Source organism: Nymphaea colorata, chromosome 5 (genome assembly GCF_008831285.2).
Source record: "Nymphaea colorata isolate Beijing-Zhang1983 chromosome 5, ASM883128v2, whole genome shotgun sequence".
NCBI classification, from domain to species: domain Eukaryota; kingdom Viridiplantae; phylum Streptophyta; class Magnoliopsida; order Nymphaeales; family Nymphaeaceae; genus Nymphaea; species Nymphaea colorata.
The window spans coordinates 3,187,086-3,199,656 of NC_045142.1; the positions used below are offsets into that span (position 1 = coordinate 3,187,086).

A 12,571-nucleotide genomic window follows, 5' to 3' on the forward strand; every position below is an offset into this window, starting at 1 on the left:
TGATCCGTTCATAATATTTAATAAATGGAAACTGCCCACTTGTTCTAAATCAAATCGAAAGTGTTCTGGAGATTGCCCACGTGTTCTGGATCAACTGGGGAGTGGTTTTCTTGTACTTGATTCTGTTCAAATAAATGCAATTAAAGGAAGGGCCCAAGACCAAGATTGATACTGTGGTTGCAGAGTAACCTAAGAAACATTAACTCTCAATATGGACCTCATGGATTATTGATGCCATTCTGCGAGATGTGAATTTCTTGGCCAATTAAGCTTATCTATTCAAATTGGATCCAACTCAAGGATAAAATATTGCCCTTTTTTCCAATTTGCAAGGGGGTATCTATCTTGGTGTGTGTGTATGGTGGGGGGGCGGGGGGCGGGTGGCGGCGCGGAGAGAGAGGGATGTTTTTAGACATCCTGGGTTCATCTCTGCTGTTGGATTCATCAAAAACGGCTTCAAGATGTTGAAAACGCCAGACGTTACAGTGCCATGCATCTTAAATAGTTTCACTGACTATTATGATGAGGCGAAAAATGCAACTCCAGAGCCAGCAATTGCGGAAGTCGCTGCAGCATTGGGTACAAGTGTCTTAGCCTCTTGCGTAAAAGTGTCTATTTTGTCATTTTTCATTAATTGATCTGTGACATGGTAAAATAACTATTGAAAATAAGAACCTTGTGGTATGCGGTCTTTGGATAAAACAGAAGATTAAAATTGGTATGTTTGAGAACAGCTGAACTGTGAAAGTAAAAATGTAGCATACAATCAAAAGTGCTGTTGTGCAGCATAAAAGATTTTACTACTTGTGATACATTAGACAGGAAAACGGTCATTTCAGGTAACTACTAGGATTTATATAAGATGGTTGATCTTCTGGTCCGTCTCGAATCATGTTGCTTGAGACACTGGCATCTTCGAAACAGATGTGTTACTAAGGGTGTCTAGTACATCTGTGATACAGCCAATGAGAAGGGGAAAAACTATGTCTGGTTGATATTATTGTTAAGAATATTAATAAGGCCAACTAATGTAAATATGTCCAGCTAAGAACTGCAAAGTTAACCTTGTATATGGCCTGACTCAATTGTTGGGTCTAGACACATAGAGATGTAGCTTTACTGTTGTCCCAAATACTGTTCTAATCAATGTCTTGCGATATAGTGAATTTTCTTGAACTTCAGAACAACTCTTAGAATTGGAAAAATGACAAAAATAACACAAAACAGAGGAACGAAGAGTCTTTTGAACTGTTAAAAGTGCAATTGACTAAAAAGAATGAAGCAAGTCGTATCTGACAATGTTGTTACACTATCCCAATCTTATTATGTTACTTTTGAACTGAATGTGTTGAAGCTTGATACTTCGAAAGTATGTCTTAGCAGAATATGCTTATTGAAATCTCCCTATCTCTCTCCACATAAAGACGCAAAATGCATGCATGGCTAGAAATTGGCAAAAATAATCATATTTTCCTCATCTTCCTTGTATTTGAAACTTTTTTCTCATGTTGCCGTCTGGTGTTTCTTTTAGATGAATTATCGATAAAGCTTCCTTTCTGTGGGGCTTCCCTCATGGACAGCACATGTTCTTCCCTGTTACCTTTGAAAATTTGAACAGGAAGGACGTCAACCATCACGGTAGCAGTGCTATCATCGCGACCAAGCTGTGGTCATTGTTCCTTGCATTGATGTTAACGTGATGTTGTAATTTTTTTTTTCTCTGATATTAGTTAGGCGGCTGAGACTAATGAAAGCTGCTGTTATCGTCATTCGTCATTATTCTTGTTCAAAGTGAGCTCCTACTCATGCAGCAAAACCTGCAGTGCTTTCATGCTTTCATCATCATCATCAGCATGCATCGTGAACATGGTCATTATCAAGGTACAGTCCACCCGTAACCAAGTTGTTAGTGCATGTGCATGACACGTATATTCACTAAGAAAATAGAAAACATCAAACATGTTAGATGTGTGACAACTCAAATCATTCTTAGGCTCGAGCTCTTGGTTTGGTGAATCTTAACCCGCCTCTTAATAGTTTCGGTTTTAACCCTAAAAAGGCTAGGAACCATGACAACTATCTCATTAATGGCTTACCTTTATAAGTCCTTGAAGATCCCTCACAATCTTCGATAAAGACTAAACTTTTAGGGTGTTACAAAATGGGCCTTTCACAACATTGATGCTCTCAACTCTCTTGTCACAATAAAGACATAGCACACACAATACATAAACTGACAATCGTCGCAATTAGATTCTCATCACCTGTTACCTTGGCCAGCTATACTGTCTCTCCGCATAAAATGAGGCATGAAAGGTAGCCTTTGAACTTTTTTGTACTAGTATTTGAATTTGTTTTTGTTTTTGGTGTGTGGAAGAACACCGATGGCTCTCGCCAGCCGCCTTGGCTCTGCCCCCATGTATGGTCCATGACTATGGGAATATGGGTTGTCAATATTTTCACACAATGCTTAGATATAAAGTTTTAGCAAGGCTTAACAGATTGTTGGCCTTAGGATGCAACGTTATCTCTTTAACACACACATGTAGAGATTTATGGTGCCTATCTTTCGATTTAGTGCAGGAGAAAACCTCTCTCGACCCTCCTTGCCTTAGGATGCAAGGCTAACTAAAGGTATGAAAAAATTACAATGTGCAGCCGAAGAGATGAGCGATTAACAAATCGCAGCTCAATTTCTTAGCTTCATCAGTTAGCCGCTCAAATTTTCAAACAAAGTCTCAAGCGGATCAATAAATTACAAACGTGCTCCCTAATCTGACAAAAAAATTGGAAAAATCTGAGAGCCGATGTAAACTCTGATCTTCTACAGACAGATTGGCAAAATCGTCACTCAAAATGACGGGAATTCAAAGGCATTCTAGAAAAGTAGGTTGAGGAAATGATTCATCACAAAGCCGTCGTTCAAAACAACAGACTTTTCCTGGAAAACTGGCTGGCACGGTGAGGTCCTACGTTGACGGAAATACAGCACAAAACACTGTATTTTCCAGCAAAATCCAGTCTGGAAACAGTATTTTAACTTGCAAATCAATTTCTAGACACTACATCACAACTATGATAGGGATCCAACAAGAAATGGCGTGAAAAATCACCAGAAAACTAACTGCAACAACTGCAGATGCTGTTTTCACAGTTTTGGGTGAAAATAGACTGAAATCCGGTGGATTTTCAGCTGAAAATCCTCATGGAAAGCTCCCTTTAAGTCCTGAGTCTATCCTAGTCACGTTGAGAACATGAAAAAGGAACTGATTCAAAATAATCAAAACCTAGCAAAACGAAAGGAATGACTGCCGGCGAACCTTCGACAGTTTTAGGCTAAAATCCGGTTGACTTCCGGTCAAAAATCTGTCGAGACCATTCCCATAGCTCCCAAAACTATCCTCAGATTAAAAAGACGAAACAGCAACATTTTTTTTTTCATCCGTTTTCACCAACAAATAAGCATTCCTACCCGACCCTCCTTGCCTCGACCCTCGCTGAACGGGTCGGCCGCGTGGACTCCCGTCGCTCGTTCTTCATTGTGCCGTGACTGGGTGATGACATCGTTCTTTCAAATTTTAGATATAATTTTGATCGAAGGGGTTGTTTTGTATTTTAACGGTTTATTTTGACATTGTGATGGTGAAAAATTGGGCTGCCATTTGTCGATGACCCGTTTCTTAGATGTTTTCTGTAATCATTTTTAAACAATTGATTGCAGAGAAGGAGAAAAGGCGGATGGAACCAGTGCTGCTAAAGGGAAAACTCAGTGCTGGATAATTGCTTGATGATGGTTAGAATTTTAAACTCATTATCGATAGAATCGTAAATCATCGCTAAAACTACCATAAACTATATTAATTTTTTGACATTAATTGACTCAAACTGAACTTGCCTCGACCTCAAGTAGCCGCCATGGAACTGTGTCGATGACGACTTCTGCATGATTCCAATTTTCATGTGCCCACCTCTTGGACAAGCCAAAGTTACAGGGACACAATATTGGGAAGAGAGGTTCATTCAAGAGATCTTCTTGCCGCTCACAACAAGATTCGATCTTCAGTTTTTCATCACAGTGATTGAGAGGGAAAATTCCTAAGAAAATGGACGCGGCTTCACATACTCGAATTCAAACCTGTGTATTTTTTCTTATCCTTTTCAAAGATAGACGTGCTCTGTATGATATAAAAAAGTGACTCAAGTTTGGCAGTGGCATGCACTTCCATAAATTTCCAAGCTTTTCTGACAAAGTTTGGATGATGTCTGCTCAGGTGCATATTTTAAGGTAGCCGCCATGAATATCGAACGTGTTCACCTTATTTAATTTGAAGTAGCATACCAATAGCCTATGGTCTTTTCCACAGGTCGTGGACGAACGAAGCCTTTATCGAGTGATCCGACGCCGACCGACTTCAAGCACCGTCTTCTTAATATGGAGACGACCGCCAGAAAGGAAGCAGAGAGAAGAAGAGTGAAAGCTGAGCTAGGAAGCCATGGCGGCAACACCCTTGTACAGAGATGCTCACCAGCCTATAGAGGCAAGAGTGCAGGACCTCCTCTCCAGGATGACACTGGCAGAGAAGATCGGCCAGATGACACAGATTGCGAGATCAGTCGCCACACCTTCAGTTATCAGAGACTTGGGCATTGGTGATGAAACCAGTTCCTTACCCAAAATTCCCATGTTGGTTTTCTCATGTCGGTTTCTTCTTGTTTATGCAGGTAGCATTCTCAGTGGAGGTGGCAGTGCGCCGCGAACTGGCGCGTTACCAATGGACTGGATAGACATGGTTGAGAGCTTCCAGAAATGGGCCCTTGAGTCGCGCCTGTCGATACCGATGATCTACGGTATTGATGCTGTCCATGGACACAACAACGTGGTTGGTGCCACAATTTTCCCTCACAATATCGGCCTGGGTGCTACCAGGTGTTTGTTCTTTTCTCCAGAATTGCTCTCGTGGATGAAGACATAAGCTAGTGATTACGAATGTCTGATCTTTCTATTAACCAATATGTTGAAACTATCTTCTCCTCTTTTGCTTCAGTTCTTTTGTAGTATAGATTATAGGATCTGATAATGGAGCATAGGTGGCTGCCGATGAATGACAATATAATTTGGTCTGTCCATTAGGCGCGTACAATGCCCTTGATATCTTTTTTTTTTGTGAAATAAATAAAAGTACAAAAATCTGAATGCCGGTATCTGCTGCATAAGTAATCTCCAATAAATGCACAAGTTCTGCGAGATTGAGCATTTACTGTTTTTAATGGATTATTTACCACCAGCACTTTTTGGCATAGGCTGATTTGGATGGTTCTTCATCTTCCAGATAAATATAGAAGCATCATATTAATCTGCAGTACATTTGATAATTTTACTAAAACTTGCATGTTCTGATCAATAAGCACATCTGTGGTCTTTAGACCCACCTACATTCTTTTGGTCCACCATAGTGTCAATAGTGGCAGTGGACTTGGCATAAATTGTCCTGTCATGTTCTAAATTATTTTTTTTTTAAACTCATTATTCGTGCAAAAAGTGATCTAGCTTATTGCAGCTGAAGGACATTGACATTGATTAAGCTTCATATTTTTTCATCCTTCACAATTTCTTGATTTTTTCATTGACTTAATATGTGTTTTTGTGCACAAATTATTTAGAGATGCTGGTTTGGTTCAGAAAATAGCAGAAGCAACAGCCAAAGAAGTTCGAGCCACTGGAATACCTTACAATTTTGCTCCCTGTGTATCTGTAAGTAAAACTCACCAATTTCTTGCAGTCATATTTGTTAGTTAGGCAGGAGGCATATGCCATTCTTCGAGATCAGTTCTTCTTTGTACCGTCCAACAGCTTTATGTTCTATTCCTTCTTATCATGGTACTAGTTCTCCATTGCTGTTTGTTATGTCCATTTTCTGATTTCTGCAAGTTCTCCTGATTTTACAGGTTTGTAGAGATCCAAGATGGGGGAGATGTTTTGAGAGTTTTAGTGAAGACTGTGAACTTGTTCGAAGCATGACAACTGCAGTTCGTGGTTTACAAGGTACACCACCAGAAGGTCACCCTAAGGGATATCCATATCTAGGTGGCAGGTAAAAGAACTTTTATTTTCTAGACCGTTAGTTATGGTTCAGCTTTTCTTGGTTAGGGCTTCTGCCATTAGGCTAAGTAATGAGGCAAGGTCCAGGTAAAAAATGGTGAAACAGTAACTCGAGGGGGTTTCATGCCAAAGGTCATTTCCCTTGCTTTGTTCATTAGATTTATGTACATAACCTTATGTGATTAACATCTTAATTTTATCAGCTAGAATTTTTTAGCCAAAAAAATAAAATTTTTATCAATTTAAGCTGCTTGATTAAGTATAAATAAAAGAAAGAATTGATGTGTGCCTTTCACAAATATATAGATTTGTTGTAAATGTTTAAGTTTATCATCAGCAGTTAACCAAAAGGAGGACAATGTCTAAAGTTATAGATGGTATGAAATGCAAATAACTCAAGCAGATACAGGGATTCATAAGAATGTACCAGAAAGTTTCTGTTGAAAAGTTTGAAATTACACTAACATTATGTTGTGCTTTGTTTCTTCTTCCGGTTGGTTCCAGGTGAAAAATTTCTTAATTTTCTTGCTTAAACATCCCTATGGTCAAATAACACTTTCTTTTTTTACTAAAACAAAAGTAATCTATGAAATGCACTGAACCATTGTTATTTGTATTGTAGATTAAATGTCATTGCCTGTGCTAAGCATTATGTTGGAGATGGGGGAACTGACAGAGGCATCAATAAGGGGAACACTATATCAAGCTTTGAACATCTGGAAAGTGTTCATTTAAGTCCTTTCCTGGATTGTTTGTCACTTCATGTGTCAACAGTTATGGCATCTTTTTCCACCTGGAACGGGACCAAATTACATTGCCATTATAATCTTATTACAGAGCTTTTGAAAGAACAATGGGCATTTAAGGTATATAGTATCTAAGAAATTGTGCAACACATTGTACTATACATGATGTCAGGTGTCATGTTATGAAGATAGATCAAAAATCTCATTTTTTGTTTTTTATTGTTCTTAATGTTAAGGTCAAGCACTAACTAGTCTGAGCAATGAACAGATTCCCGTTTGTTTGATCAAGCTATATAACGAACACAGTTTGTTGCATGTTTTGGACCTAATCTAACATTTACTCATTTGATTGATTTCTTGTTCATTTCTTGTGAAGGGATTTGTGATTTCTGATTGGAGAGGAGTAGAAAGAATCCTTGATCCACCAGGATCTGACTACCGATATTGTATCTCAGCTTCAATAAATGCAGGAATGGACATGGTAGGATCAATCCGACTGCATGCTTCTTGTTATTCTCTTTAACATTTGTTCTCATGCGAGGAAATGTTTTAGGTGATGGTGCCTTTCATCTATGAGGAATTCATAAAAGAATTGACATCCTTGGTGGAATCAGGAGAGATACCAATGACGAGAATCAATGATGCTGTTGAAAGGATTCTCAGGGTCAAATTCGTAGCTGGGCTCTTTGAACACCCCTTTGCTGACAGATCTCTGCTTCAGACAGTGGGTTGTGAGGTAACAACAAAGGACTACCAAGTGGGTCATAAACAAAGCCATTGACTGAACTTTCAAACGATTACAAATTTTATTGTATTCTTGTCTGTTTGAAGCTTGAACTTTCACCTCTGTGAACACAAAACATGTGCCATCGCATATATTTATTACGGCGATTCTGGTTATTCTTAACCTTGCATGAACACTCTGGTGCTATTCCTAAACAAACATCTTGATATTTTTTTAATCTCACTTTCTTGTGCACAGGTACCAACTAGTGTGCCACACCCTGTAATGATTGTGGATAAATCTTTGTTGAAGTTCCTGAAGTCTTCAGACAAACTTCTGAAGCACACACTTTGGTCTCACCTTATCAATTCTTTTTTCAGGCGCACAGGGCATTGGCTAGAGAAGCTGTCCGCAAGTCCTTGGTGCTGCTGAAAAATGGCAAAGACCCAGAAAAACCATTTCTTCCTCTGGACAAGAAAGCCAAGAGAGTTCTTGTTGTTGGCCAGCATGCTAATGATATAGGTTATCTGTGTGGTGGTTGGACCATAAGCTGGACTGGGAGCAGTGGCAGAACCACGGAAGGTATTTGCTTATGACTGCCATTCACGATAACCTCTTCTCCTACCATAGAATAAAATTCCTTCATCTTTCTCAGATTCCTTTTCTGGAGCTTATTCACTTCTGTTTGTAGGGACAACCATCCTAGAGGCAATAAAAAAGACAGTCAGCGAGCATACTGAAGTCACCTATGAAGTGGACCCATCACCAGAGATCTTCAAAGATTCTGAATTTTCATTTGCAATTGTTGTGGTTGGAGAGGAACCTTATGCAGAAACTTTGGGGGACAACTCTGTGCTTGACATTCCTTTAAATGGTGCAGAACTCATAAGATTGGTTGGCAGCAAGGTGCCCACTCTTGTGATCATGATATCTGGAAGGCCTCTTGTGGTGGAACCGGTGCTGGATTATATGGAAGCATTCGTGGCTGCTTGGCTACCTGGAACTGAGTGTGATGGGATTACTGATGTAATATTTGGGGACTACGAGTTCCATGGAACTCTTCCCAGAACCTGGTTTAAAAGAGTAGATCAGCTGCCGATGAATGTTGGTGATTCAAACTATGACCCCCTCTTCCCATTTGGGTTTGGCCTGAAGATGAATCTGGAAAAGCAAGATATAACAAAGCAATAGGCTGGTCTCTAGAACTGTAATAAGATGATTTAGCTGTTGGTCATGAACCGCAGTTGAAGCAAACGCACACTTGTGCAGCCTCTGTCTTTTTATTCTAAGGCTCATTTATTTGATATTTGCCACATGTATGGTCATAAATAATGTTGATGCCTTATTGCGCTCGGTGTTTGCAGTTGCCAAATATTTGGATGTACCCGTGTCTATTGTTTCTGTTTAAATGTGATTGAGAGTTTCTTGCATGAACTGTTCATAATATTTAATAAATGGAAACTGCCCACTTGTTCTAAATCAAATCGAAGTGTTTTTCTTGTGACTGTGTTCAAATAAATATAACTAAATGGAGGGTCCAAGATTGATAGTGTGGTCCGCAGAGTAACTTTAGGGCCATTCTGCGGGATTTGGATTTTTAGACCAATTAAACTTATCTATTTCCAGTTGGATCAAACTTGGATGCAACTCAAAGATAAATTATTAGCTTTTTTTTTTCCAACTTGCAAGCCACTATCTCTCTTGTTGTGTGTGTGTGTGTGTGTGAGAGAGAGAGAGAGAGAGAGAGAGAGAGAGCGAGAGAGAGAGAGAGAAGGGCAGAGAGGGGGAACAACCAACAGCCGCTTCACACTTAAGCCAATGAATTGACACCACTCTTCCTATCTTTCATTGCCATCAGAACAGTAGCACCCACGGGCACATGAATTCAAAGAAAGTGTTGCATGAATAACTTTCTTTATAAGTTGAAATCCTTTCGAGTTTGAAAATTGCTATACTAATGAATGAGCATGTTTGGTGCCAACGAGAACTCTATTATCCAAGTGGAGCAGTGTACTTAAAGTGTTTAAATTGAAGAATGGCAGGAGTTGAATACTCTAGTTTGAAAAAATTAAACGACATGATTAAATAAACTAATTGAGACGATTAAGAAGATTAAGAGAGAGAAGATATACGAATATGTGATTCGGCTCAGAAGGTCTAAATCCGCAGTAAATGAATTGCACTATCGTTCTCTTCTATTTTCAACCATTTCTTAATACAGTTCTTAGCTGTTCATGGTGTTGTCCTCGCACTGAGTGTGGTGGGATTACTGATGTAATATTTGGGGACCATGAATTCCAAAGGACTCTTCCCAGGACTTGGTTTAAAGAGTAGATCAGTTGCCGATGAAGATTGGTGATTCAAACTACGACTCCCTTTTCCCATTTGGGTTTGGTCTGAAGATGAATCTGGAAAAGCAAGATACAACAAAGCAATAGGTTGGTCTCTAGAACCATGATATGATGATTTGGCTGTTGGCCATGAGCCCAGTTGAAGCAAACCCACGCTTGTGCAACCTTGGTTTTTCATTCTGAGGCTCATTTATTGCTATTATATTTGCCACAGGTATGGTCATCAACAATGTTGATGCATTAGTGCACTCGGTGTTTTTATCATTGCATGTTGGCAAGTATTTGGATGTACCCATGTCTATTGTTTCAGTTTAAATATTATTGACAGTTTCTTGGATGGACTGTTCTTAATATTTAATAAATGGCAATTGCCTACTTTTTCTAGATCAAATAGGGAGTTTTCTTGTGATTATGTTCAAATAAATATAAGTATATAACTAAATGAAGGGTCCAAGATCAATACTGTGGTTGGCAGATTAACCTCAGAGCCATCAACTCTCAATATGAACCTCGTGTATTATTCATGCCATTTTGCAAGATGTAGATTTTTCGGATCAATTAGACTTATAATTCATTATCTTATTGCAGAGCTTCTGAAGGAATAGTTTTGGGCTTTAAGGTACAAAAATATGAAAGAAGTTAGTGCAATATGTTCTTCTATACATGTCCTCAGGTCTCAGGTTATGAAGATAGTCGAGACTTCGTTTTTTTAGTTGTTATTGTTCCAAATGTGGAAGGTCTAGTATTAACTAGTCAGAAAAATGAATGTATTCCCATGTTTTTACGCAAGTCCTCTAGCGTTGAAGCCTTCAGTCAATCTTATATTTCACTACATACAAGCAATGTTCATAGCCTTTAGATGAGTATCTAACCAGAAAAAAAGTTTGATCCTGAAGCATTTCTGCAGCATGACTAAGTATAGTTAACGACTTAAATTATCAGACAGAGAGTGACATTGATTACTTCCTACATATGAAAGTGTTTCGGTTTGTCTGTTCAGGCATGTGTATTGCTTCTCTCCCAAATATCATTAGTTCTATTTGATGAATCATCCTGAACTTTGTTGGTTCCCATTTTGTTCAGTCAAGATATATTGAAGCGGTTTGTGCATGTTTTGGACCTAATTTAACATTTGCTCAGGCAGTTATTCTCTGCTCTGATTGGATAAGAATAGGCAAAATCCTCTGTCCACCAAGATCTGACTAGTGCTGTTGCTTCTCGGCTACAATAAATGCAGGAATTGACATTGTAGGACTAATTTGACTGCTTCATTCTTATGGTTCTGTATAATATTTGTTCTCATCCAAGAAAGTTCTTTTAGATGATAGTATCTTTCATCTTTGTGGAATTAGGGGAGATACCAATGACGAGAATCAATGATTCTGTGGAAAGGATTCTCGGAGTCAAATTCGTGTCAGGGAACTTTGAACACCCGCTTGCTGATAGACCTTTGCTCCGAGTGGTGGGTTGTTCCATAAGTTCACATGAGTGAAGCATAATCAAAGCCATGGATTGAACTTTCATATGATTACTAGATTTCATTGAATTCTTGCCTGTTTAAAGCTTGCACTTTCCCCTAAGATAACAGCTATGCCTTCCTTGCATCGACACAAACATCTAGCCAACTTTTACTTTGCAAAGTCACTTTATTGTCCACAGCTACCAACTAGTATGCCACATGCTTATATTGGTTATAGATTAATCTCTGTACAATCTGTACAAGTTCTTGCAGTTTTGAAAGAAATTTCTGGAATACGAACTTCAATCTCACCTCTTTGGTCCTTTGCTCATTAGGTCTAAAGAGAATTGGCTAGAGAAGCGGTCCAGAAGTCCTTGCCTCCTTGGTGCTGTTGGAAAACGACCAAGACACAAAAAAACCATTTCTTCCTCTTGCCAAGAAAGCTGAGTTCTGGTCTAAGTCACATGGGTACTTCAATAAGGTTCACGTATAGGTGTCGCTGTACCCGTATCCAAAATGGGTACTTGGACACACTTAGGTACTTTTTAGATCAAAACCGATCCAAACTTTTTAATTTTACATGATTTATTTTTTTGAACTCAGTTTTCATTATGTTTTTAAAGTTATTGTTCGTTAACATCACTTGTTTATTTAAATGTTGCTTTGATTTTGATTTTTGATGTTATTATATATATATATATATACATATATTATTTTTTTTTTCTAAAGTTACCATGTCCATACGACACCCATATCTCTGTACCCATATCTACGTACCCATACCTGAACCATACTCATACCCATGTGACTTAGGTTCTCGTTGTTGGTCAACATGCTAATCTTATAGATTATCAATGTGGTGGTTGGACCATAAGCTGGCTGGGAGAAGTGGCAGAAGTACGGAAAATATTTGCTTATAACTACAGTTCATGATATCCTTTATCCTACCCTTGTATAGGATACCTTCATCTTTCTTGGATGCCATTTGTATTCCTCTTATGTCAAATTTGTTTGTAAGGAAAACTATCCTAGAGGCAATAAAAAAGACAGTTTGTGAGCATACTGAAGTCATCTACGAAGTAGGCCTATCACCAGATACCCCCAAACATGATGAATTTTCGTTTGCAATTGTTGCTGTTGGAGAGGAATCCTTCATAGAAACCAGAGGGAACAATTCAGTGCTTGATATTC

General features: G+C 38.7%; 1 protein-coding gene across 1 annotated transcript; it reads left to right on the plus strand.

Moving 5' to 3' along the window:
- Positions 1-3,484: 3,484 nt before the first annotated feature.
- On the plus strand, positions 3,485-9,003 carry LOC116255140 (uncharacterized). The gene is made up of 12 exons (XM_031630902.2): positions 3,485-3,554; positions 3,722-3,793; positions 3,911-4,285; positions 4,365-4,650; positions 4,723-4,927; positions 5,662-5,752; positions 5,947-6,092; positions 6,723-6,966; positions 7,223-7,327; positions 7,400-7,582; positions 7,951-8,152; positions 8,262-9,003. Exons 4-12 carry the CDS (start codon positions 4,494-4,496, stop codon positions 8,759-8,761), a joined length of 1,833 nt encoding a protein of 610 aa, XP_031486762.1. The 5' UTR covers positions 3,485-3,554; positions 3,722-3,793; positions 3,911-4,285; positions 4,365-4,493; the 3' UTR covers positions 8,762-9,003.
- Positions 9,004-12,571: the final 3,568 nt, after the last annotated feature.

Bases quoted from the DNA above. Each gene is read 5' to 3' on its own strand.
- LOC116255140 (XM_031630902.2), top strand. From the start codon at position 4,494: ATGGCGGCAACACCCTTGTACAGAGATGCTCACCAGCCTATAGAGGCA. The intron at 4,651-4,722 runs GTGATGAAACCA...TTGTTTATGCAG, and splicing joins TATCAGAGACTTGGGCATTG to GTAGCATTCTCAGTGGAGGT. The intron at 8,153-8,261 runs GTATTTGCTTAT...TTCTGTTTGTAG, and splicing joins CAGTGGCAGAACCACGGAAG to GGACAACCATCCTAGAGGCA.